Raw genomic sequence first — 27,575 nt, 5'->3', positions numbered from 1 at the left:
AGCTGACATTTTCTTTATTTTGCTCTTTTTTGAGCATCAACTACGCAACGGCGTTACCTTATGTTGTATCAGGTTTGAGTATTAGAGCAATCGAGTACAGTGCATGAGCACAGTATCGGGCTGTACATTTGACCAGCACAGAATCTGAAAATATATCTGACACTGATCGGCTGGTGAAAACTGACCAATTCTGGTCACTGGCAGGTCGATAGGTGCATCTTACATTTTATATGTCAACATTAAGGTGACATTTTTGTGCTTTAGTATAAGTCTCCCACTTACCATTCTACCTCAGCAATGCAGCGTTACACCTCAGTGGATAATAAAGTATCGCTGCGTATCAGTGAATGTTGAGTGAAAGTAGAGGGAGGGGAGGGGTTACAGAACCACAAGGTCGCAGCATCTGATCCAATCCGAGGGATGTCATTTAAATACCCAATAAATGTACGGTATTATTTTGTATTCAACAACACTGCGTTCCAAATTATTATGCAAATGATATTTTTCTCTGATTTTCCTAAGTAGTCGATGCAAATGACAGTCAGTATAATTTTCAAGTCATCAACCGTTAGGGAATAATCTGAATGTTATTGAACAAACCTCTCAATGATAACAGTATTTTTTTCAAAAATAAAAAACTCAAAATGCACTGTTCCAAATTATTAGGCACAACAGAGTTTCAAAACATTTTATAGGTTGTAAAGAACTGAAAATGGTCATTTGTTGAATTTGCAGCATTAGGAGGTCATATTTACTGAAATCAAAAGCTATTTCAATCAAAAACATCTTAACAGGCCAAGTTACATGTTAACATCGGACCCCTTCTTTGATATCACCTTCACAATTCTTGCATCCATTGAACTTGTGAGTTTTTGGAGAGTTTCTACATGAATTTCTTTGCAGGATGCCAGAATAGCCTCCCAGAGCTGCTGTTTTGATGCACACTGCCTCCCACCCTCATAGATCTTTTGCTTGAGGATGCTCCAAAGGTTCTCAATAGGGTTGAGGTCAGGGGAGGATGGGGGCCACACCATGAGTTTCTCTCCTTTTATGCCCGTAGCAGCCAATAACACAGAGGTATTCTTTGCAGCATGAGATGGTGCATTGTCGTGCATGAAGATGATTTTGCTACGGAAGGCACGGTTCTTCTTTTTGTACCATGGAAGAAAGTGGTCAGTCAGAAACTCTGTATACTTTGCCGAGGTCATTTTCACACCTTCAGGGACCCTAAAGGGGCCTACCAGCTCTCTCCCCATGATTCCGGTCCAAAACATGACTCCGCCACCTCCTTGCTGACGTCACAGCCTTGTTGGGACATGGTGGCCCTCCACCAACCATCCACTTCTGCATCCATCTGCACCATCCAGGGTTGCACGGCACTCATCAGTAAACAAGACTGTTTGAAAATGAGTCTTCATGTATTTCTGGTCCCACTGCAACTGTTTCTGCTTGTGAGCATTGGTTAGGGGTGGCCCAATAGTAGGTTTATGCACAACTGCAAGCCTCTGGAGGATCCTACACCTTGAGGTTTGTGGGACTCCAGAGGCACCAGCAGCTTCAAATACCTGTTTGCTGCTTTGTGATGGCATTTTAGCAGCTGCTCTCTTAATCCCATGAATTTGTCTGGCAGAAACCTTCCTCATTATGCTTTTATCTGCACGAACCCGTCTGTGCTCTGAATCAGCCACAAACTCTTCACAGTACGATGATCACGCTTAAGTTTTCATGAAATATCTAATGTTTTCATACCTTGTCCAAGGCATTGCACTATTTGACGCTTTTCGGCAGCAGAGAGATCCTTTTTCTTTCCCATATTGCTTGAAACCTGTGGCCTGCTTAATAATGTGGAACGTCCTTCTTAAGTAGTTTTCCTTTAATTGGGCTCACCTGGCAAACTAATTATCACAGGTGTCTATATGATTGATTTCAGTGATCCAAAGAGCCCTGAGACACAATACCATCCATGAGTTTAATTGAAAAACAAAAGATTTAATGTTTATGACACTTAAATCCAATTTGCATAATACTTTGGAACGTAGTGTATATATATATATATATATATATATATATATATATATATATATATATATATATATATATATATATATTTTTTGTTTGTTTGTTTTGTTTTGCGTAGTTTCAGCTGGCATTTCGTACCTGCGTATTTTGACTAACAATTGCGTAGTTGGTACACAAAACGCTTGCAGGTCGGCAGGTCTGTAACTGGCATGTTATCCCTCTAGCCCTGGAGCTCTCAAATCTGTGTGTGTGTGTGTGTGTGTGTGTGTGTGCGTGTAATCATGAATCTGAATATGCGTGCCTCAGTGCACCTTAAGTGCAAACAAAGCCATCTGCCCGATGAAGGCAAAGTGAGTAAGCTTCATAGCAAGACTGATTAACTTTGTATTGAAGGAAGTCTATGATCTGAGCCGTTACCCCAGCTCTCATTGTTTCCACTGAGACAGCCCTACAATCACGGCCCGAGCTCCGGTAAAATGGACTTCATGCATGTGTGGCAGCGTTCAGTGTTGTGCCGTTTCCTTGCGGTGATTCGGAGAAAAAATGCAAGGAGGGCCTTAATGGCATATTAATAACATCTAAACACGATGCCCGTAAGCTTTATTGTGGATACGGATGTGGAAAAATAAAATAAATAAAAGAAACTCTCCCAGTTGTTGAGAGACCAAGAGGAAACTCATAGTCTCCTAAACTCGGTGTTGATGTTGATGTACGAGTTTGCAAAACCCACCCTAAAGGAGCACTGGAAATCCTTAGTCCTTCTTAAATGCTCTATCTGCAAAGAGGAAAAATCGACGGCTTGTTTTGTTGCCTTCCAAGGAGACTTGAGAGTTGCGTCGTATCTGCTCTCACAATGAGTCCAGTCGCCAGACTTCCAATTCTTCACAGTGTGTACTTGGAGGCGGATACCTTTTCCCTTTTCTAGGCGAGTGGGCGTTTCCGACCTCCCTGCCAGTTGCAAAACACATTACATCACGGCGGATTTTCATGCGACCTGACGCACGTATTTCTTATCTCTGTGAGGGTGTTTGCAATATTACCCATCGGATATCTTGCGCACGTGCGCCGTTCTTTTGATGTTATGTGCGCAGGATTGTTTTCCTGCCATGGGGCTTAATGTGTTGCATGCAGTGTATCTGGTGGTAAATTTCACCTCGACACTCAGATGGCACCTATTAAGCTCAAATCTGACATAATGCCTGTTTAGGATGTTTCTTAAGTCAAACCACCTTTGTGAGGTCCTCCCAAAAGTTCCATTTCCACTTAGTAAAGTCCTTAAGCTGGCCGATCTGGTTGGCAGATGCTAAATATTACAGGGACCAATTAAAGGTAAATCGAACTTTTCATCGCCCCAGTAAATCTCGGGGGAGAAGAGGCAGTTCGCTCGGGATTTGTCAGATGGCTATCTATTTGTCTCTTTTCCCCTCCCCTGCCCTTCTCTCTATTCTCCCGTCACACCACAGCTGCCTTTGCTTCCCTGGGCAGGTCAGTCCACTGAGAAACACAGACAAATCCCTTTAGTGATATCTTACTGAAGTGCAGTACGAATTTTTTACATGCTGGAAAACTTTGAAAATAAAACATAAATGTTATTTAGTTTTTCTTTTGAGATAAAAAGGAGCTGGCCTAGAATTGAGTGCTTAAGATGACTATTTGCACTAAGCTTTGAGAAAATGTTGTCAACTACCTTTATTACTTTCAGTGAAAGGTGTAACATTTTGAGGAGAACAGCAGACCACAAACTACTTTTTTGAGAAAACAATGGTTTGTATGGTGTTTTTGACAAGATCATTTCTGTTTTTTGAGGAATTTTACTTCAAATGTATATATTTTCACATTTATATAGTTCCTCCTAATGGTAAATTTAAACAGGATACAGTAGAATGTTGCCTGTCCTGTAATTATTCAAGTATCAGATACCTGTCTTCTTGGATGCTGGTTCCAGGGCGAAAAGTTTGACGGTAACCTTGGGCAGCATCCACTGCATCCACAGGCTGACCTTCCCACTGGAGCCCCCGATGCTGCTGGTTTTTTGCTCCAGGGTCACCGTGTCGGAGAAGGGGCTGTCGTCCCCCGCCGGTGTCGAGTCCCCCTGTGTCGGGAGCCGACCAGAAACAACACAGATCCGTTTCACAAGTCGCACCCATACTAGAATTCACAATGGAGATGAAGGATTGAAGGTCAAGCAACTGTCAGGTTGTTAGATATGGGGCCTGTCGCTTTTAGAGACTGCATCGTGGGGAATGTGGGAGCCTGTTTGCGCATGGTTTTATCAGACGTTATATTCTTGGATAGAGGAGGAGGGAGAGGAGTATAAACGTGGTGCGTGTTATTATTTGATCCTAAAAGTTAGAACCTGTCTACCTGTCCTCAAATTAAGTCCAAAGAGTACTGCCTGATGTTGTCTCTGTGGGAGGAAATCACTAATTGTTGGAAGTTACCACAACAGTTCAGAGCTCTAGGCTGCTCTGGTGACAAAGTACATGTTGTGTCAGGTTCAGTGTTGTTTTGTGCTGTGTTACCTAATAAACTGATAAGCATATCAGTATCAATGACGAACAGTCAGTATTTGAGACCGCCAATATGAATCACGTTGACAATTTGGAATTCGCTAATTTGATGTTTGTGTGTGTGTATCAGGCTATATGTCCTTGCTGACAAAAATGTTGAGTCTGTATTTGGTGATGGTTTATTATCAGGTTTGATTATTTATTATTATTTATTGATTAATATCTGTCACTATGCATGCCGCCGTGTTCAGAGCCTACCTAATGCATAAAGTTCTGTTCTACTGGGTAATTCTACTTGGGTTACTGAGTAAAACTTCTAGCCTGTTATTTGTTCGTCTGCTGTACATACAAGCTGCCTGAATAGGCTACAATCTATAGTTTATACTGCTTGGTTAATTGATTACTGCTTAAAATAGCTGTTTTTTTAATTAAAATGATCTAGAACCAAAACTGTAATACATTTGATTTTATATTGGAACATAAAACATAACCCCCCCCAAAAATAAAGGCGATACACCTTTATCAGCAAGGTGATAAACGCCACCAAAGACGCCACTGATAAGAAGCACTATACATTGGATTGTCCTGTCAAGTTTGCACGATGCTTCGACACAGATCTAATGGGATGGGAACTGATTTGAGAATAGCTTGACAGGCCTGTGAAGCCACGCAGTCAAAAAACAGACCATGATATTAAATAACTGGTTAAAAGAAAGAAAAGCAGACATGACAATGCGATATGTGTGTGTGCCTGCATATGTGCACATGTACATGGTTCCCATGTATCAGTAAATGCATGTGTGTACTTGTACGTCCGGGAAAAATAAACAAAAAGTGAGCATTAGTGGCTCTTTTCTTGAATTACATCAGTGTCTGGTGAGCAGAACCCCACTTGGGCAAGTTAGGGGGCATTAGTGTTAACCTCAAACCGGGCCACCAGCACCCCACGCAGCCTGCTTTCACTCACATACCACCACAGACACAGAAGTCTCAAAGGGAAGAGTCAAAGGGAAGTGTGTGTGTGTGTGTGTGTGTGTGTGTGTGTGTGTGTGTGTGTGTGTGTGTGTGTGTGTGTGTGTGTGTGTGTGTGAGAGAGAGTCTGCTTTCGACGAGTTCTGAACTCATAACTGGGGGTTCTGGCAAAAGCGCAAAGGATGACAGCCTTTGGGGGACATTTAAAGAAAAAAGAAGAAAAAAATCCTCTGTCCTTCTCTTCGCCACAGTCTTTTTTTTTTTTTTTTCTTCTTCTGTGGAACCATCTGTTTTCCAAAGATATATCTTTTCTGACAACTGGGCGAGCGGGAAAACCAGCAAATGAATGGTATGGTGATTTTTATTTTGCAACTGGGGGCGTTATTGGGACTTCTTTCTCTTAGTCACGTGGTGGTAATGACAGACTCTCAGTCTCTTGGGTATCAGGGGCCGGCTGTGGCTGGCGAAGAAGGAGACTCGGAACCATCTCGATTAGTAATACCCCACAGGTACTGGACTGATTACGGGGACTTAAGAGGAACCAGATGAGCATCTACATCCCCGCCTGGCTGGTGTGTATATGTGTATTGTGTGTCTGTGAGTGTGTGTGTGTGTGCGTGCGTGCATGTGTGTGTGTGTGTGTGTGTGTGTGTGTGTGTGTGTGTCAGGGTCATCAGTTGAGAGCAGATGTCATTAACAACGGATATTGTCCCAGTATAAATAAATTGGGGGATTAGGCCTTTTCAAAAACAAAAGACTGTCCTTACAAGCGGAACTGTAGACGTATGAAAAAGTGAGACATTTGGTCCAAATGGAAGCGCAGAGAGTTAGGGCTGCACGATTATTGCAAAAATGATTTTGGTCAATATTGACATCACGATTATTTAACACAATTAATCATTGACTTTGTAAACATCATGCATTTATATAGATATATATTATATACATTTAAATAAATAATATAATCAGTATTGTCGTCTGAGAACAGTCTGAAAAGTTCCCGAATCTGCGCTCTGCGATATGCTGGGGACATTTGGAGCTGACCGACGGACGGTCTCTGACCGTGTCAGACCAGACGTCACTGAAAATCATGGATTTATTTTTAACCGCTCTCCCTTTGCCAGCCTCTGTTTGGGAGGAGGGCGAGTTTGAATTGGTGTTTGAGGAAGACCTGCCGTGTCAGCTCCGGGAGGCCTCTGTGTGTGTGTGTGTGTGTGTGTGTGTGTGTGTGTGTGTGTGTGTGTGTGTGTGTGCACGTACGTGTGTGCATGTGCCATGGAGTAATGGTCCCCAGTCAGTGCCAATGAGAGACGTTCTGGCGACAACTACTATACAGGGACTAATTGTTGTTGAGCTGGAGTCATAACACGGCGGTGTGTGTATGTATGTGTGTGTGTGCGTGTATGTGTGTGTGTATAGAGATATCCGCACGTGTGTGTGGATGTAGGGACGTACCATTTGAGTATTTTCTTGGGATTCCAAGCAAGTGTGCGCGGTGCACGTACATGCGCACGACCCTTCCGTGCGGTTAGGACTGTTTAGTTTACGGTTCTGGCCAGTCAGTGGGATTAGACTCTTTAATGTCATGTGTGGAAAACGGGAGCCAGCCGCTGTGTGTGTGTGTGGGAAGTTCTGACCACTGTGTACTGCAGCGTGGTTACATTGCAGCGTTGGACACTTACAGTGCTCCTGTAACCCAGCCAGACCTACTGCTGTCAGCCTACAACTCTGTGTGTGTGTGTGTGTGTGTGTGTGTGTATGCTTTTTTTATTTTGAATTTGAGCAGGGGCAATAAACAAAATGAAAAAACAAACAATGCATTAGCATTATTGACTTATTTTGAATGTCATTGGTGTAATGACATTTGTGTGACAAAATGTCAAGTTCCACTCAACAACCAGAATGATACTTGAAGCTCCTGAGCAGGCAACTATGTGTCGAAATTGCTAACTTTGCTCTAAGAAAAAAAAAAAAGAAAAATCACTATTTGGTCCCCTTAAAACCTCCAGGCTAATCATTCACGATCCTTCCTCCGTGCTTCTCCTTCCATTTGCTCGCTCCTGTCAAGGTGAGGCCTCGAGGACCAGATGTGGCATTGTGGTGTTGGCTTGAGGCAGGCTCCACTGCCATGTTCCAGCGCTGCCACGTAGGGCCTCATACAAGGGACGCACGCGGGGAGAGCTATTTTCCCACACCTCCACACGCCAAGCTGTAAAGTATACAGTTTAATTCCAGCGTTTCAAAGGCTGTAAACGGCCTGAGGAAGCAGGTTTATTTTCTCTGCAGAGTTTGGCTTCACTCATCAGAGAGACCCAAACACTGGGAGAGGATTGCAGCGGGCAGGGGAGGGAGGGTAGGGGTGGGGTTGGTGAATACGCCGGGGATGAATGAATGTTTTACAATAGTAACAGGTGAATGGACAGAGAGGAGGTAGGTAGACCCTGGGTTACATCCAACACTGGCTTCAACAATCTTTTGAAGTGTTCATTTCACAGATTTGCACATTTCTCTATCAGGAAGTGACTGTTTACGGGAGGTTATGGGACTATTTACTTTACTTTTCAATAGGCCAATTTATTTCTATGATTCAAACAATTTTTTGTTTCCTCAAAGCATAAAACCTCCAAATTTCCTTTCCACTGTTTCAAAGCCAAGCAACATGAATGTCTTTTTTGTTTACAGCAACAATTACCATTTGCTTTAGATTCAATAACACTTTCCGTGACTGGAGAATGGTTATGTTCATTTTGGGGTTTTTTTTCAAGGTTTCCCGGGACACGTGGGAACCCGAGATAGGAGAGGAAGCACGGCTGTTGGAGGTGATGGCTGGGGCGGGACTGTGGGGGGGGGGGGGGGACACTGCTGCCGTCGCCGCTGCTGCTGCTGCTGCTGCTGGGACTTAGCAAAACAGCTCCCGCATTCTTGCTCAATCAACGGGGGCCTCCCAGAGGGCTAAACACTTCTACCAGTGTTTGTACTTGGGTAAACAGTGACAAGTGGGCTGTCAGGAGACTCCCTGGCCCCAAACACTACACTAGACCTTCAGGAACCTCAGCTGCTACAAACACGCGGCTACCATTGCCAGCAGGGCGCAAAAAAGAAAAGAGAAGAAAATTCACACAAATGGACATCGCGCATGCAGATGTCCTGAAACACTCATATGCACAAACACAAGTTTTCTGTACATGCAAAAATGGCCAAAACATACATTAACACAAATGTAGAATGATAAAAAAATGGATGGATACAAACTTGGACACTTCAGGGTGGTCAGAGAGCCTTCAATCCAGAGATAGCCAAAACTAAAGGCATGTGCCTGGCTCACGCAACTCGGTTCAAAGCCATCAATCCAGGGGTGGAGGCTCAAATATGAACCAAAATTCAGCGACTGCCTCGACTATTTCTCACCTGGAACGTTTTCAGAAATCCGACGAGTGTAAACACAAACGCAACACGCGTAAACAATCTCGTAAAACACAGACAGGGGGTCCCCGGAGGTCAGACAGACCCGATACCCGCAAGCTAGCCGCCGACATAAACATCATCTGGAGTCCGGAGAGAGGGAGGCATTTCACTCAAACCAAAGTCCCTTCATGCGCGGCAAAACATTTGCCGAATTACACTTTTCACGTGCCGGTGAGCAGGCCCTCCGCTCCCATTCGGTTCCCGGGATTTGATATTTGATCGGAATGAAAATATGTAAATACAGCTTATCGTTGTTCCCTTAATTAAGCGGCAGGTTTATACTCAATCAGGGCCCAGCTGACATTATTCAAACATAGATCAGCGGCTATCCGCTGTATGGGTACAGGGAAGGGGAAAAACAGTTTAAACCTTTTTTTCCAGCTATGAAAACGCTTCCCAAACAAAAGCCGGATACGTTTTGTAGACACGAGGCATATGTTAGCACTACCACGACTACCAAAAAAAACCAACAAAAAAAAAACGCTTCTCAAATCATAAATCAGCTGCGTGACTGTGGATAGAGCGTGTGCTTGAACAAAGTATGTTATTGTATGAGTCATAGCACCTTAGGTTAAAAAAACAAACAAAAAAAAACGAAGAACACGAGAGGATTCTCGGGCGCTGGCTGAAGTAATTGTTACGGTCTGCCTCTGAAATGGCCCCTTGCGATACAAACAAATAACTCAGAGAATAAGGGAGGGTTTGCTCATAAAATATAGTGCCTGATAGTGAGATGAGCAGTCGACGCAAAATACTGGGATGGGATAAATAAAGATGGAGAAAAAGTCGGCGATGACTGAACCGTAAATTAACCATCCATTAAATTAGATAGATAGATAGATAGATACAAAAGGTAGATACATACAATGGATAGATAGTCTGGGTAGGCGTGTCTGACCTCAGTGGGGGAGCAGAAGTCGGCAGAGGGGCTGCAAGTGCTGGTGTCGTGCAGGGCAGTGCCAGCACTGCTGCGGAACGGAGAAGAGGGCGTTGCCCCGGCTGGGGGTTCTGGGACACTGGAGGTCTGACGCACAATGCCATGCTTCTGCAGACGAGCCCAGGTGGAGCTCCAGCTGAGGAAGAGCTCGTACAAGAGCTGTACCTGGAAGAGCGACAGAGGGATAGATACAGTAGATAAGTAATAAAATGAAGAAAACTACATCAAAGTCCATGAATTCCATGGAATCATATGTAACATGATACTTGATACATGATACTGTTAGAGACATGACACTTTGACACATGCGACCACTGCTTTGAACAATTGACAGAATTAAATGAAATTTTTTGTAAAGCATGATACAGGCCTAAAGGATAAATATAATTGTTGATGAGACAAACAATGAAGGTAGCCCGATCTAAAAGGTATCTTGTAGCGTGTATGTAGGGTTCTTTATGTTTGTTTGTTTTTTTAACCTGTGCTATCAGCATGCTAGGCATACAACACAGAGCATTTACATACAACATATGCTATTGCATCTAGGCCAGTTAGTCTGCAAGTGGAGTTCAAGTTGTCAACCTGTAATGCAACTCTTTATTTATTCTTAATCATCAAGAACTGCTGCAACAACTGACCTATGGACGACTCGTGGGATGACAAGAGCACAGTTTTTTCTTATACAGAACCGCCACCAATCCCCCTTTGTGGAAAACTATCTTACTGTGTTTTTGTCTATAAACAACAAATAAACAAATATACATAGAACCAAACTAAATCATGTACATGGAAAAACAAACATAGAAACGCCAGACGACAACATGTATAGACTAAACAGAGTTAATTAAGTCCAGGTAAACTGGAACAGCAATTGGGCATGTGGCCTCTTCCTGTCATAGTTATGGCAGTAAATGAGGGAGAAAAGGAGAGGGATGCAACCAGGAGGGTGTCAGCGGTGTGTTCAAAGCAGGTGCTGTTGGTGTGTGTGACGCTTGTGATGAGACCACCTGTGTGTGTGTGTGTGTGTGTGTGTGTGTGTGTGTGTGTGTGTGTGTGTGTGTGTGTGTGTGTGTGTGTGTGTGTGTGTGCGTGCGTGCGTGCGCACGCGCGTGTGTGCGTGTTAAGTGTCCACTGGTAAGTGTACAGGACTGGTCCCAATTGGTTCTGGTGTATAAGGTCAGTATTATATCGTAGCGGGTCCAAGCAGCGGAAAAGGCCCCAAAGCCCACCCTGAGGCCTGGGACTGCATAGACACCCCACGGCCACAGGAAAGCGGCGAGCATCCCGCCCTGCACCCACAGAAGTCCCCCCAGCCCCCAGAAAGGCCAGAAGCCCGTGGAGCAACACATAGCCCAGTGCCACAAAGCGCGAGGGGACCTTGCACCCCTGAGGCGCACACATACAACTCAACCCCACGTGCAGGCACAAGAGGCAGCCTCAGGTGCAGAACCCAGGTTGCGGATGCTAGGCAAGGACCGCAGGCCCGGAGACAGGTCGCGCGCCGCTAGACCGACACCCCGCCCGAACCATATATAGGGTTTTCATGTTAGTCTTCTGAAATTTCAGACATCTGAAAGTGAAGTGAATAACAATAAATGCTTTTCTTCCTAACTAGACATAGCAGTGGATAGACCTACAGTCATGGACTGTTTGATAGTTCACCTGTTCCTGAGTTACAAATGTAGAGATAAAGATTCATACAAAGATGTGTCTTTATGCCGATTTTAGCTTTATGGATAGAGACGTTTTGACTTTGGCAAAATCCTGCTCCTACATGTGCTTCACTGTACAAATGTGTTATCCTGAACAAGAAAGCTCTCGAAAAAGAAAAGAAAAAAGGAAAGTTAAAAGTTATGTCATAGATTTCCAATTGAAAAAAAAAGGAAGAAAAAAACCCAAATAGGAAAAACTGAAGGCTCAGCATCAAGTGCTCTGTACCATTTATCATCTGTTCACATGAAAAGAAGGCTTCGCTTTACACAACAACAAAGCCAAAACAGGGGTGGAAAACATGAGGGGATAGCAGGGGAATGCAATGCTTTCTGGTGTTCTTCCATTTGCCCGGCGTTGTCAACACATAAGAGTGGGTGAGGGAGAGAGGGGGAGAGAGAGAGAGAGAGAAGGAACCCTTTTTTGCAAGAAGATAACCTTAGGATTTCAAAGCCTTCCCTTTCTGTGGCGATAAATCCCCCCCCCCCCGATTTAGCCTTAAAGACTCGATTTGGTGTCACCGAGGGTTCCTCGAAGAGTCAAGTCGGATTCTCGAACACACACACACACACACACACACACACACACACACACACACACACACACACACACACACACACACACACACACACACACACACACACACACACACACACATTACAGAGGCCTTCCCTAAATAAGGATATATCAAAGTAAAAAGCACCACAATATATTACAGCTTGGCCATTTCAAACATGTCCAGGAACGCTGCTTACGCCAAAACCAGCGGCCGCTCAGGGACGGGACTCGACAGCTGGCTGCCATACACCGTCGACCTGCACTGACGGACAGGACAGGCCTAGTCCATGCTCCCCCTCTCATTGAGAGAGGGCCTGGACCCTGAAAGTCCAATCAAGCACAACACGGCCTACTGTACTCCTCGACAGATGTGGAGGATGGGAAATGTGGACGAGAGAGAGAGAGAGAGAGAGAGAGAGGCTGGCTAGTTGTGCTTTGTTACTGTCCAGTTGGGTTTCCTACAATGGATCAAAGGGAACATTTTCAAAGCGTAACGCAACCACTAATTTAACTATCACATACATACTGTACCTCCCTACCCTTCACCCTTGCATCAAACCAAGGCTTGCAATCTGTTTGCCTGTCTAATCATCTGTTTCTCTCTCTCTCTTTATCTATCTATCCTGTTTACCCGTTTTATTTTTCTCTTTCATTAAAATAGCCTGGAAATGAGAAGGACGGAATTGTCACGGAAGTAGTTACAATTGGAAAAATGGAATTCCGTCTGTTAAATTATACTGTTGACAAATTAAATATTTTGTACTTGTAAACAAAAAGACGATGTTTGTTTATTTTCCTCCAACACTCCATTTCCCATTTTGTCCTTGGCTTCCCACCAAAATAACCTCTCTATCAGGTGGCCCTGTGTCGTGGATGTGAAAGGTGAGGGCAGTTGATTTCTCGTGCTGGGCAAAACGCCTGACGATCCCAGTCCCCCTTCCCACACACAGCGAGCCCACAAGCAGTCTCAGCAAGGGAACTGGAGATTTACACAGAGGCTACTCCAGTGATTCATTAACAGCACAAAGATCAAAGATAGCGGCGCTGGCTCGCGTTCGCGAACCCATTTTGGAACGCAATTTGCAATAAAAGCTTAACAAAAAACACTGTTGACACACTGTTGAGAATGCGTTGTACATGGCTTTGGGTTTAAAAGCTGTAAAGTTAAATGTCATTGTCCAAAATAACTGTGTGTCAGAGATGTCTTTATTGTAATTCTGATAACCAGAAAGATTACTGACAATGCTCATATTGGGCCTATCACACATTAACATGCATACACAGATGAAGGTGTCAACTGCACCCTTCACCATAATAACCTGTTCCTCTATTATAATTGCAATTGCATCATGTTACAGCATATTCAAAAAGGCAATATGCTATTTTCCACTACCGAGATAACTGACGATTACTCACGACAATCTTTAGATTGACGTCAAAGTTCACCTTGGGTGTTCTGGGCTGAGATTAAATCTGCGTCTGTTGGAAACATGCAACACTGCTGGTGGTCCCCTTTCTTCCTTCTCGCTTTGGAACGTGTGTGTGTTTGTGGGAGTAAATCTTAGCACCCAACTAAGGAGTGTTCTATGGTGGCGCTGGGACTGTGCAGCAGGCATGTGTCCCTCTGACTTCCACATAGCTAGTTGGAAAGAGGACTCAGTAGCGTGAGGTCCCATTCTGTTCTGGTGGCAGCTCTGGTAGCATTTCTTACAGAGCTGCAGAGCATTTCACATCGCCATTGGATTATAAGCCTGAATGGTAGTGGAAATTAACGAGAGGAAGAGAGAAAGGGAGAAGAGATGAGAAGAAAAGAAAAGAGACGCAGAGGTCCTTGTCTTCAGGCCCAGAGCTAATAAATTCCTAACGCATAATCACAATAAGCTTTCCCTGGCTTTACAATACGTGGCAGGCACAGACACTCGGCTTGGAAAGAAACTTTCCCCCCAATAAAGGGCTAACTCTCCCCTCATCTCTGGGAAAGCTTTCACCACTGGCAGATTAAGGCCTTTCATTTTGGTTCTGGTACTAATTCCGCTCAATATTGCCATGGCTCGTCACTGTGGTCAGAGACATTTAACAACATGACCACTCAAAAGGTCGCCCAATTAAGTGTTTACAGAGGAGCCTAATTCAATACGGCTAATTCAATAGAGGAAAAGCAAAACATGTGTAATGGTACATGTAGATGTGATTACAGTATTGTAACAGTGCGTTCAGAAACAAATGCAAGAGCCCTAATCGGTGGATAAACATGTTCCATTTCCAATCTGTCCACATTGATCATACTTTTTGCCGAAAACACAAAGAAAACTTCCCTCAAGAACAATGACAATGACTCTTGGAATTCCCTCATGGTATTACTCTGACCTCAAACTCTGAAAAACCTTATGAGTCAAGCAAACAAAGAAACATTCATCCTCTTGTCACACCACTTTGTTGCAAATTCCTATGAGGTCTGAGGCTGAGCCAGGTTGATTGTCTAGCGAAGGATCCATAAGAGGGTAGTTAACACAGCTCATCACAAGACGTCTTCACAGATGACTTCTGGTCGTCCAGACCTGAGGTCTCCTCTTCAACCAACATCGGGGGGTTAACCGTTGATACTGGCTTCCCAACTATGTTAAAAAATTTGATTCAAACAGTGGAAAAGGAAGAAAGATTAAGAAAATGTGGACTCCCTTATCGATTCACTACCAAATAGAGGCAGAGTAGAGGTTGAGTAGACACCATTGTTTTGAACGAACAACAAACTGTATCTCTTCCTTTTAGAGTAAATCTCACACTGTTCCCCAGGACTTGGATTTGATGTTCATCTGTGAGATCATTGTGGATTCCATTACAAAGGTTATCGTTGTTTTAGCAATATAAAAACATCAACTTATCAATCAATTTCAAAATCAAAAAAGTATTGAGTATGAGTTTTGGACAAGTGTCAAATTTTGACAATGATCATGAAACACGAGACTGCGGCACACAATAAACAGAACCTTCTGCAAAGAAGAAAGGGAGGACAAGCACAATGAGATAGCCATGGTGATGGGAACAGATGCAGAAAAAGAAGAAAAGACACCAAAAAAAAAAAACGATCCAGAACAAAGTGAGAACATTTTTGAAGGAACAAAAAATAAATGCTCTCGCCGCTGACGCAGTGGGGGTGGGGGCGCTGCAATCCAAGGATGGCGAAAGCGGCCAAACACGTACTGTATCTCCTCCAGATCCACACCATTGGAGAAAATGTTCTCCAATACCCCTTTCCCACTGCACCAAAAACCCGGTAACACCCTCTAACATCTGGCATTTGTCATTAGTGGGAAAGGTTACACCCGGGTTTCAGTCTTGGGACAAATGACTCTGCAATAGTCAGGACACCCGGATCGTCATGCTAATTTTCGGCCCTTTACTGCCACAATGCTACGCACGTTGAAGTTCCAGCTGTTGGCAAGTAAATAGACAGATATCCATGTATCAATCCATCATTTCATATCCAATTCAGAATCCAAAATCAGAAGTTATTGACTTTGTAGGAGCATAAGATGTTTTGAGTGTGCGGACTGCTCCGTGGGTACCGCAGCGTAGAAATTCCACACATCAATGGCAAAACTCTAAGCTCGCTTCTCCTGAGTGATGTGAAGTGGACAAACTTGTGCACACCAAAATAAGAACAAACGAAAGACAAAGACCATTCATCTACCCTGCTAAATAAACCAATTATTTATTTTTGTTCAGGAAAAACAGAAACAAACCAGCCACATACTGCCACAAAGAGAACATTCTATAAAACATAGCCTTAAACAGGCCTTCAAAAAAAAACGGTACTATTATTAGTGCATTTACAGTATCTTTCAACATTGAGGAAAATTGTATATTGTAAAAGATATTCTGAAAACGTTGTATTAAACACCATTAATCACATCAACACAAGTTGGAACCAGCAACCAACAACCAGTTCCAGACCAAAATATGATAATAATAAGAATAGTTTAGTGAAGGCGTCTGCTATCTTGTTGTTTCGGCGTGTCCACGGTGTGATGTCATCAACAAGTGACGCTGACCAGTCAGGAATGCCTTTAAATATGCAAATAGAATTTTTGGATATATATATATATATATATATATATCTCCAGATAAGTAAAAAATAAAATTAAATAAAATACAAAAACGTAGACTTGCAGTTAAAAAGATATAAATACAAGTGTGTGACAATTCTCTCTCTCTCTCTCTTCGTATATATTGCCAAGCCTTCTCCGTCCTTTTTCTGCTGTTCTAGCTTTCCCTGTTTTTCCTCTTGTCTCACCTGTCATGCTGATTCTCTCTTTTCATCTGTGCTTTTCCTCTCCTCTGCCATTCCTTCTCTGACCTGTATCTTCATGATGCTTTTAAATATTATGTGTTGACTGTGTAATAGTCATTTTCAAAGAATATTTATCACTGAAAATGCTATACATAAAAAAAATGTAATACACACATCAGCATTTGATGTATTTTTAACAGCAAGACATTTTTATATTTTACTTTATATTATATTTTACATTTTCTATATTAATTATCTGAATATATATATATTTCTAACAGTAAAAGCACAATACTTCCATGTACAGTGGGGCAAAAAAAGTATTTAGTCAGCCACCAATTGTGCAAGTTCTCCCACTTAAAAAGATGAGAGAGGCCTGTTATTTTTATCATAGGTATACCTGAACTATGAGAGACAAAATGAGAAAAAAAAAAATCCAGAAAACCACATTGTCGGATTTTTAAAGAATTTATTTGCAAATTATGGTGGAAAATAAGTATTTGGTCAATAACAAAAGTTCATCTCAATACTTTGTTATATACCCTTTGTTTGCAATGACAGAGGTCAAACGTTTTCTGTAAGTCTTCACAAGGTTTTCACACACTGTTGCTGGTATTTTGGCCCATTCCTCCATGCAGATCTCCTCTAGAGCAGTGATGTTTTGGGGCTGTTGCTGGGCAACACAGACTCTCAACTCCCTCCAAAGATTTTCTATGGGGTTGAGATCTGGAGACTGGCTAGGCCACTCCAGGACCTTGAAATGCTTCTTACGAAGCCACTCCTTCTTTGCCCGGGCGGCGTGTTTGGGATCATTGTCATGCTGAAAGACCCAGCCACGTTTCATCTTCAATGCCCTTGCTGATGGAAGGAGGTTTTCACTCAAAATCTCACGATACATGGCCCCATTCATTCTTTCCTTTACACGGATCAGTCGTCCTGGTCCCTTTGCAGAAAAACAGCCCCAAAGCATGATGTTTCCACCCCCATGCTTCACAGTAGGTATGGTGTTCTTTGGATGCAACTCAGCTTTCTTTCTCCTCCAAACACGACAAGTTGAGTTTTTACCAAAAAGTTTTACTTTGGTTTCATCTGACCATATGACATTCTTCCAATCCTCTTCTAGATCATCCAAATGCTCTCTAGCAAACTTCAGACGGGCCTGGACATGTACTGGCTTAAGCAGGGGGACACGTCTGGCACTGCAGGATTTGAGTCCCTGGCGGCGTAGTGTGTTACTGATGGTAGCCTTTGTTACTTTGGTCCCAGCTCTCTGCAGGTCATTCACTAGGTCCCCCCGTGTGGTTCTGGGATATTTGCTCACCGTTCTTGTGATCATTTTGACCCCATGGGGTGAGATCTTGCATGGAGCCCCAGATCGAGGGAGAATACGAGTGGTCTTGTATGTCTTCCATTTTCTAATAATTGCTCCCACAGTTGATTTCTTCACAACAAGCTGCTTACCTGTTGCAGATTCAGTCTTCCCAGCCTGGTGCAGGTCTACAATTTTGTTTCTGGTGTCCTTTGACAGTCTTTGGTCTTGGCCATAGTGGAGTTTGGAGTGTGACTGTTTGAGGTTGTGGACAGGTGTCTTTTATACTGAAAACGAGTTCAAACAGGTGCCATTAATACAGGTAACGAGTGGAGGACAGAGGAGCCTCTTAAAGAAAAAGTTACAGGTCTGTAAAAGCCAGAAATCTTGCTTGTTTGTAAGGTGACCAAATACTTATTTTACCGAGGAATTTACCAATTAATTCATTAAAAATCCTACAATGTGATTTCCTGGATTCTTTCCCCCCATTCTGTCTCTCATAGTCGAAGTGTACCTATGATGAAAATTACAGAAAATTCTCATCTTTTTAAGTTGGAGAACTTGCACAATTGGTGGCTGACTAAATACTTTTTTGCCCCACTGTATGTACATTTATTTTTATTCTTTGTTTGTATTATTCCACACTTGCTTTGGCAATGTAAACGCCTGTTTTGCATGCCAATAAAGCCCCTTTGAACAGAGAGAGGGAGAGAAAGAGAGAGAATACTTAAGTGCATAATAAAGTATGTAATAATAAATGTAGGATGCTAATAAATATTATGTGTTGACTGTAACAGTAATTTTTTACATAAAATGAATTAAATACACACATCAGCATTTGAGTCACAATGTTCAGCTCACATTAGAAACAATAAAATAAAAACAAAATAAATATGTAACTAATTTTAGTCACATATTTAAGGGGGTTCCTGATTGGTCCGCATCGCTGTCGCTTTGATTGAAGTCACACCGCGGAAGTGAAGCACCATCCATACACGGTGCTCCATAGAAAACAACAGGATAGGGTTAGGGATGTGGTGAGTGGCTGCGATCTTGTCAGGCACGCTCCTGCTCTGGCATGCTTCACATCAGTCCTGCAATTTTATTACTACTCATATTGGCATAGAACACATACACCAATCTTACTCGAAGCAATACTCCACCAGTCCAGGGTCTGCGACATCATGCTTGGAGGACTCGCACCCACACTTTCTGCAATTTTAACTGCAATTATCAACAGCACACATTGAGCACTGGGTTTTCCAGGGTGGCGGGGCGCTGGTGGGTTGGTGTGGTTGGCCGGGGGGCGGTTGGGTGGGCCCCCTGCCAGCTGGGGCTGGGTCTTGGCGGATTGTGCCTGCTGCCAGGTGGTTTCTGGCTTGCTGTGACCCGGCAGGATTCCGGGGAGCAGCGCTTGGTGCTTTCCGGGGACCCTTGGAGGCCGCTCGCTGTCGTGGGTGTGGGTTGGGGTGTGGGAGGCGGCTGTTGGCCACTGCACGGCTAGTCTGCGGTGGGCACCCCGGGTGGTAGAGGGCCACATAACTGGCTGTCTGCAGGCGTTGGCAGGGGGCACACTCGGGGATGTGGGTGGGCACTTGGGGCTTGTGGCTGGGTGGGGCATCTGGCCGGTTGGGGTATGGCGGGCCCAACCTTTGCTCGGTGTGGGACCTGGCTCAAGTCTGTATTCCACACCTGCCGTCCGTGGCCCAGGTTCTGCGGCTGTGGCTTATGCCTGCATAGGGAGGTGGGTTGTATGTGTGCGTTTCGGGGTGCAGGGTCACCCGCTCTGTGGGTCCAGTTTATGCTCCTCGGGCCCGTGCCTGGGTGTTCCTCCGCAGGCTCCCGATTTCCCTGGGGTTCTTTGGTGGTTGCAGGGCATGTTGCTCGGGGCTTTCCTGCAGTCGTGGACTGTCAATACGGCCGCCGGACTCAGCAGGGGCTGCAGGTCCTTTTTTGCTGCTTGGAGGCACTACGATATAATCCAACCTCATACAGCAGAACTAATCGGGGCAATTCCCGTGCACTCACCGGAGGACACGGACACGGACACACGGACACACACACACACACACACACACACACACACACACACACACACACACACACACACACACAAACAAAGGCGGACTCACAGACACACACACACCACCAGCAGCAACTGCTTTGAACACACCCCGAACACCCTCCTGGTTACATTCCTCTACTTTTCTCCGTCATTTACTGCCATCGCTATGACACGAAGAGGCCACGTGCCGAATTGCCGTTGCAATTTTCAATTGGTAAGTCTTAATTACCTCTGTTTTGTTGATACAGGTTTCTCCATGAACATGTTGTTCGGTTCTATGTTTATTTGTCTCACCCGTGGTGATTCCCCCCTCTTAGAGTAGTAATGATGATTATTTGTTTATAGATCAAAACATGGTGTGATGGTTCTCCAAAGAGTGGGATTGGTGGTGGTTTTCTGTGTAACAAAAAACTGTGCTCTTGTCATCCCACAGGTCATCCACAGGACAGAGTTATTGCAGCAGTTCTTGATGATTTAAGAATAAAAAGTGGTATTGCAGGTTGAGAAGTTGAACTCCACTTGCAGACTAACTCTGTCCTAGATGTAATGGCAAACAAATACTTTATGTTGTAAGCCCAGCATGCTGATAGCACAGGTAAAAAAAAGAAAAAGGGAAAACTACAGGATAGCGGACGCCTTCGTTAAACTATTGTTATTATTATCATATTTTGGTATGGAAATGGTCGTTGGTTACTGGTTCCAACTTGTGTTGATGTGATTAGTGTTGTTTAATACAACATTTCCAGGATATATTTTACAATACAGGTACTCCCCACTTAATGACCGAGTTCCATTCTGGATCCTCGCTTAACAAGTTCAATAAGCAAGGACCTGCCCCCTCACCGTTATTTCTGTCTTGGAGATTGCGAACGCTGGCGTAGGGAATACTGACCGACTGCAAGAACTAGACTGAGACTGAGAACGGTGATGCGCGATGAGATGCTTGATGCTGAGAGACAGCACCGCGCACAATACGCCATAGAATTGTACGCGGCGCACAATACAGACTGGTCAGAGAGCTGGTCGTAAGTCAGAACGGTCGAAAAAAAGGTAGGTCGTTAAGTGAGGAGTACCTGTATATAATTTACCTGAATGTTAAAAGATACTTTAATTGTACTAGTATTTGTAAAATTCTTCAAAGGCCTAATTAAGACTATGTTTTGGCAGCATGTGGTTGCCATTGACGGGAAAGTGATGGAAAAAAAATACATTTTTTCAAAAGATCTGTCTTAAAGTGTGTTTTTGTGCTTCACTCCCAAAATATTGTATTTATAAATATTTTTTTATTCACATTTTATAAACCTTGACCACATGTAGTGCTCATTCCAGATGGGGGAGCTGCGAAAAGCATAGTTAGCTGTTAAGTGCATAATAAAAGGATTTTTTCACCTTAATAAGGCACTGTTCTCGCTTCAGATCTGGAAGCTCCAAAAAGCATAGTTAACTGTTAGTCAACTGCTAATAAATGCTGTAATTAACACTTATATAGTCTTATAAACACACAATAAAAGCATAGTTAACTGTTGATAAGTGCATAGTTAACTGCTTATAAATTATATTATTAACACATATAGTATTTTTAACACAATAATAATGTTAATGAAATGTTATTAAAATCTCAATTTATCAACTAATGCTTAATGCCTGCCCCCCTTAACCTGCCCTTCAAAGTCTCTGTACAGGACTGTGTCAGCTCAGGAAGTGAGACTCGATCACCATTAATTACTCGACAGCTGAGCGGAGGGGGGGGGGGGGGAGCCTCCGCCCCCTCTCTCCCACACTCTCCTCTCTCTCCCTGTCTGCTCCAGTTTCAGAACACGGTAAACTGCACCTACACCGTTTCAATACTCAAGATTAGTCCTGGCAGATAAAAACAAACAAGAAAACTTTTGTCATCAATGTCATTCGCGATCGGTGGAATCCCAGATAGATGATTTCATCGTAAATCTGACCGAGCCTATTACAAGCACCTTAATATAAAGCATTACTGAAAAGTCAGGAGTGGACGACCCTATACACAGTATTCCATATTATACAGCTTGTTATAATTTATATTGTTTTGAAAATTAGATGCAGTGCATGTGTTTTGTACAGTAGCTAGCTTGTTTGTGTAATAATTAGTTGCCCTAGAAATGTAAAGACCCAAATCAAAACATTATAGTTGGATTGATTTCCATGAAAAAGTCCAAGATTAAAATGGTTTGAATGATTAAATCGGTATCCAGACGACTTTCATTGATGTAAAAAGGCGGCATGCAGTCATAATGAACTACTTCTGTAGTACGCTGGCTGACCTGTGGGTTGGAGCACTGGGCTTGGATGGGCTGCAGATCGACGTGCAGACACACCACAAAGGAGTGTCTTCCCTCGGGAGCCCCCGCTGTCCCGTGTGATTGCAGCTTGTGGGAAGTGACAGCCAGCGTGGAGGTGCAGCCCATGGGCTCCAGCAGGCCCAGGCTGCGCTGCTGGCCCAGCAGGGTGTAGATGCTGAACTGACTCAGGCTTATCGTCCATGGAAAGGCATCGCCTGGTGGAAGAGAGAGGGTTGGAGGTGAGTCGCTTCATGAAAGTAGAAGAAGGAAGGAGAAGTAGAGGAAAAGAGGATAACACCATTCCTCAAGTCAATGAACAGGATGTCAACCACAAGAGAGGCATTCGTTTGTGCTAGCTAGCTGGCTACAAACAGGTATTTGGCTACAACTGCTATTTTAGACAGTTGCTCTAAGAAAAGAGAATTTGATTGTTAGAATTAACATTATTATGAATTATTAGCTATAATTAAAGTATGCCTTTTTCACCTCAATAATTAACCTGATTATTAAATATGATTTACTGTTTCATTTGATTAACATAATGCTTGATTTCTACAGCACCAATAGCAAACTGAAAGAACTACATAAATGCAATTCATTATTACATTAAGAAATTGTTAATGTTGTGCACTTTACTTGACCCGTTTTATCAAGGCGGTTGAATTCCCCTGCCTCTGTATTATACATTACATTACATTTACATTTAGTCATTTATCAGACGCTTTTATCCAAAGCGACTTACAATTGTTCAAACACCGACGGACGCAGCCATCAGGAGCAATTAGGGGTTAAGTGTCTTGCTCAAGGACACTACAGCATGCTAGCAGGAGGAGCCTGGGATCGAACCAGCAACCTTTAGATCACTAGACCACCAGCTCTACCGCCTGAGCTACCATCCCCCATTATAAAGCCAAGTCTTTCATTCAAACACCACACTTTACATTCAAACACAATTAAAGATCGAGCAAACAGCTTGCGGTGCAAAACCAATAAACTCGTTGCTTCAGTTGTAAGAAAGTACAGAAACAAGCGGTTGATACCGTGTGCTTGCACAGGGGTAAGACGGATGTGACAGGAGGTATGGACCGGGCAGTGACATGGGGTAAGAGAGCAGAGTAAATGAAAGGCAGGTAGCATCAAAGCGGGTTGGATCAATGACAAATATAGGAGCAATAAAAATACAGTGTCATAAAAAAGGCCACGAGGAGAGGTCGGAGGTCAGCTCTAGTCAGTTTCAATAAAAAATATACATGGACGTTGCATCAATGACATTGCCCGTTACTTCTAAAGAACGGGCTTCTATTTGAAGCATTCAGTTTATTTGTTTATGTTTGTCTACGCTCATCGCCATCTTGCCAGGAAATAGATCCTGAAGACCTTCTTGTAACCAGTTACAACAAGTAAACGTAGCTATTGAGACTGGAATGCCCTTTTTTTTCCCCTTGTCGACGTCAATTCATTCAGAGGTTTCCTAAAGCCAGGATCTATCAGACATCAGACAGTTTGAGACACTTCTGCATTGACTTCAGCACTCGGCTCTGATGACCGCCGCTTGCTTCAAAGACAGGAACTTCTTGCTGAAAGGCAACAATACTCACCACTAATCTATTGTGTCACCAAATAACACAACCAAGGAACACAAACATACAACACATTTTCTAGCTGAGCACCATGTCAGAGGCAAGCTGTCTAAAAGGGAGATCATCATATGGTGTTGCCCACCCTGGCAGGGCCATTAGAGACCAAGAGAAAGAGAGACATTGTGGCCACTTTATTTGTGAGCACATGGTCATGAAGCGCATATTTCTTTCGCACCATGGGCAGTACGCTTTGATCCAGTGCGTTAAACATGAGCGATGAAGAGCTTTTCAAAAGGGAGTAATGGATTACTAAAATGCATGGGCTGTTAACTTTAATGGCAACACTGACAAGGCAGCTGATGTCACTGTTGTTGCTGTCGTTTTTCCCCTTCTCTCTGCCGCTTTTTGGAATTCACATGCCAATTTGTGATGTTATTGGAGACTGGAGAAGGTGCCCCCAACTTTGTTTTCCCCCTTCCATTTTGTTCCTTCATCAAAAGGAGAAAAGGCATTGCTCAGCAAATGTAAGTGTCGGTTATGTCAACTGTACCAGGTGTGAAAATTGTTTGTCTTTTGACATAGTAAATGAGGAATAGCGGGTCAAAGGGCAAGTCAACCTTAAAAAGAGCTGTGTTGATTATAACATAATGTCACATTACACATCCCATTCATTTTATAAAAAATAGAAAATACAGTACTGTGCAAAAGTTTTAGACATTCCAGATTTCACAACATTTGTCTTAGACAGTTTTTTATATCTTCTGCATTAATGTGGGGATGGTAGCTCTGGAGGTAGAGCTGGTGGTCTAGTGATCTAAAGGTTGCTGGTTCGATCCCAGGCTCCTCCTGCTAGCATGCTGTAGTGTCCTTGAGCAAGACACTTAACCCCTAATTGCTCCTGATGGCTGCGTCCGTCGGTGTTTGAACAATTGTAAGTCGCTTTGGATAAAAGCGTCTGCTAAATGACTAAATGTAATGTAATGTAATGTGTCAATATGTCTGTAGTATGACAACGACCCCAAACATACAGCCAGAGTCATAAAGAACTATCTTCAGTGAAAAGAAGAACAAGGAGTCCTGCAACAGATGTTATGCCCCTACAGAGCCCTGACCTCAACATCATCGAGTCACTCTTGGATTACATGATGAGACAAGCAATTGAGACCCGAGCCTAAATCCGCAGAAGAACTGTGGCAAGTTCTCCAAGATGCTTGGAAAAACCTACCTGCTGAGTACCTTAAAAAACTGTGCACAAGTGTACCTAGGGGAATTGGTGCTGTTTTAAAGGCAACAGGTGATCACAGAAAATATTGATTTTCATTAAGGTTTTTTCTGTTTACTGCACTTTGTATGTCGTTAATTGATACATAAAAACTATTTGTGGCATTATTTTTGAAAGCATCATCACTTTACAGCTTTTTTCTAAGTGCCTAAAACTTTTGCATAGCACTGTATACTATACATACTGTATACGCATTCACTTTTAGTTGAAACTTAGGAGGTGAACATAGTTTTATGAAAAACCTACCCTCTTCAAGGATGGGCTTGGAGACCACAAAGGGGAGCTCCTGCAACGGCTCCATGTACTTGTGGCCAGCGCTGAGAACACTGATCTGGGGCAGGCTGAGTACCAGGGTCCCAGGCATGGATGCCTGGTTGTGGTACCAGCTACGGACAGTTCCCGGGATGTCACCGCAGATGATAGTGCTCGGGGACGGCAGGCTATCGTTGGGCAGGAACACGCAGCATGACTGCAACTCCAGCTAGAAGGGGTGGAGGGGGGAATATAGAAAACACAGGGAAAGAAAATCCATAAAATTGCGGCGAGACTTGAGTCCAAATATTACACAATTTCAAATTAAATTTCAAGGACTTTCAATTACTTTTTCTGTTATTACATGTGTACATTTCATACTACAGGGAATTGCCAGGAAAATAAGTGCAAATAGGTTAAATGTGTTAAGTGCTGGTTAAATGACCATTCTGAAAAATAGATATCTTTTCCATCTGCCTAGCATTCTGTTTAAGAGGTCAAACATTTTACTTCATCATAGGTTAAAAAGCTGTCGGAATTACTAGCATTTGGTCATTAGTGTATACTGAGACTGACAATTAATCCTACTGTACATGATTTTACTGCGTAGAATAATCTGTGCTGTGAGTGTCCTTATGCATACCACATAAGGAAAAAAAAAACAGAACAAATGAGGGGTTTGGCTAAATTTGCAGCAGGGACAACAGTTTAAGTGATCATTTGTTTTAAGTCAATGTAATTACTTCTCCACATAAGAGGCAGAGGTATTCCCGTACTGAGATTCTAAGTACCCAGAAAGTACTTTAAACCCTTTAAGCCCACGCATATATACATTGGCAATTTAATGTTGTTAACATTTTAATTCATATTTTAGCCCTGTTTTAATCCTGCCATGACTTTTCCTAAATATGCGTGCTGCAAATGCCTACATTGTTAGAATTGTAATAGTGCACCTGAAAAAGCAGAAACATCAGAATTTCTAATGTTTTGAAACATCTACTACTGAAGGAATTTGCGAAATGTGACTCTGAATGGCGCTGGTACTCAGGTGCCAACAGCCGTTGCTGGCTCTCCTCCCGGGGTTGCACCGAACACCTATTTACATAATGAGTGCATTAGCGCAGAGACAATGGCTGAATAGAGAAAGTCTCGCACGAATTATCACTCAAGTGTTATCAACAATATACAAATTAATATTATGAGGAGGGACAAGAATAATTGTAGGTGTATAATTTGGAAAGGCACAAAATGTCATTGAACTCTGACTCTCATGGGATTAGATCGAATTTGTTTGATGAGAAGTAAGATGTGCGCCATGGAAGCTTTGGCAGGGCTTCAGGACTAGGACTGGCCTGAATCTGACAGGGGGGCCGTTAACTTGTATGCTTGTCTAACATTGTACAAAATTGCACTTTCCTTGAAAATGGAGGTGTGTAGTAGCAGCATTAAAAAGTACTACGAAGTACTATGAGCCGATTTACATATCACTAGTTCTATTGATGATAAACTGATAGAACTCAAAAGCTTAATAGTGTGGATGGAAAATGTGCAATGATGCAGTATTTAACTCAGAATATTGTAAATGGAGGGTGAGCAAATTCACTCAACACTAACGCTGTATTTCCACTCATGACTGCTAAGTTTTACAGCAGGTCAGTAGCAGGAGTCAGTAGCCAATGAGGACGGGATCAGTGGTAGACCCCGTCTGAGATGTAATTGTTCTTGGAATTTTTCCATTCCACTGAGGCAATAGGGATTTAAAAGACCAATGAAAAGAATGCACAGAAGGGTACAGACTTGAGGGCACAGAGCATAATGCTGCCACAATGTATGAATGTGTACAGTATGTACAGTATGTGCGTGTCTGTCTTTGCCTGGTATCCAGTGCATTTTATTTTATCTGTATATATCTACTTTATCATTTATCTGTTCTATGGCAGCGCAATCATCAGCGAATAGGAAGTCAACACTGACTTATGATATTTACCTGCATGCATATGCAACACAAGCTTTTCAAAATTACACCCTCTCTCTCAATTCTACAGTATACACAAACAGCACAAACACAGATGTTGGAACAGCATCTAGCATGTGTATAAAAGGTGGTTGGTTCTCCCCAAAACAGAGAGGCAGACAAGTGAGAGCGGAGAAAGAGCAGGAGAGAGAAAATGCAGAGATATTGTTACATATTGATCTTGTGCCGCTTCCTCTGGCTGATTACCCTTCAAAGTGGCGTTTGAAATTGGAATGCTTTCAGACACCGACACGTAGGGCTTTGGCTCTTTCCAGAGCCGGTCCGCAGGAAAGCAAAAG

The 27,575-nt window shown here is 43.1% G+C and overlaps 1 protein-coding gene across 1 annotated transcript in view; it reads right to left on the bottom strand.

The window, feature by feature from the left end:
• The window catches only part of vps13b (vacuolar protein sorting 13 homolog B), a 410,620-nt gene that overhangs the window by 172,906 nt on the left and 210,139 nt on the right, over nucleotides 1-27,575 (bottom strand). Inside the window, exons 23-26 of the mRNA XM_080006210.1 lie at nucleotides 25,257-25,491; nucleotides 22,131-22,363; nucleotides 9,865-10,068; nucleotides 3,940-4,111 (exon numbers count right to left, since the gene is read on the bottom strand). Coding sequence (XP_079862336.1) covers nucleotides 3,940-4,111; nucleotides 9,865-10,068; nucleotides 22,131-22,363; nucleotides 25,257-25,491 — 844 coding nt within the window. The remainder of the gene's footprint in view (nucleotides 1-3,939; nucleotides 4,112-9,864; nucleotides 10,069-22,130; nucleotides 22,364-25,256; nucleotides 25,492-27,575) is intronic.

This window comes from Zeus faber, assembly GCF_960531495.2.
Source record: "Zeus faber genome assembly, chromosome: 8".
NCBI classification, from domain to species: Eukaryota; Metazoa; Chordata; class Actinopteri; order Zeiformes; family Zeidae; genus Zeus; species Zeus faber.
Note: the sequence above shows the minus strand (reverse complement) of the source record. Positions and strands in the feature narration are given on the sequence as shown.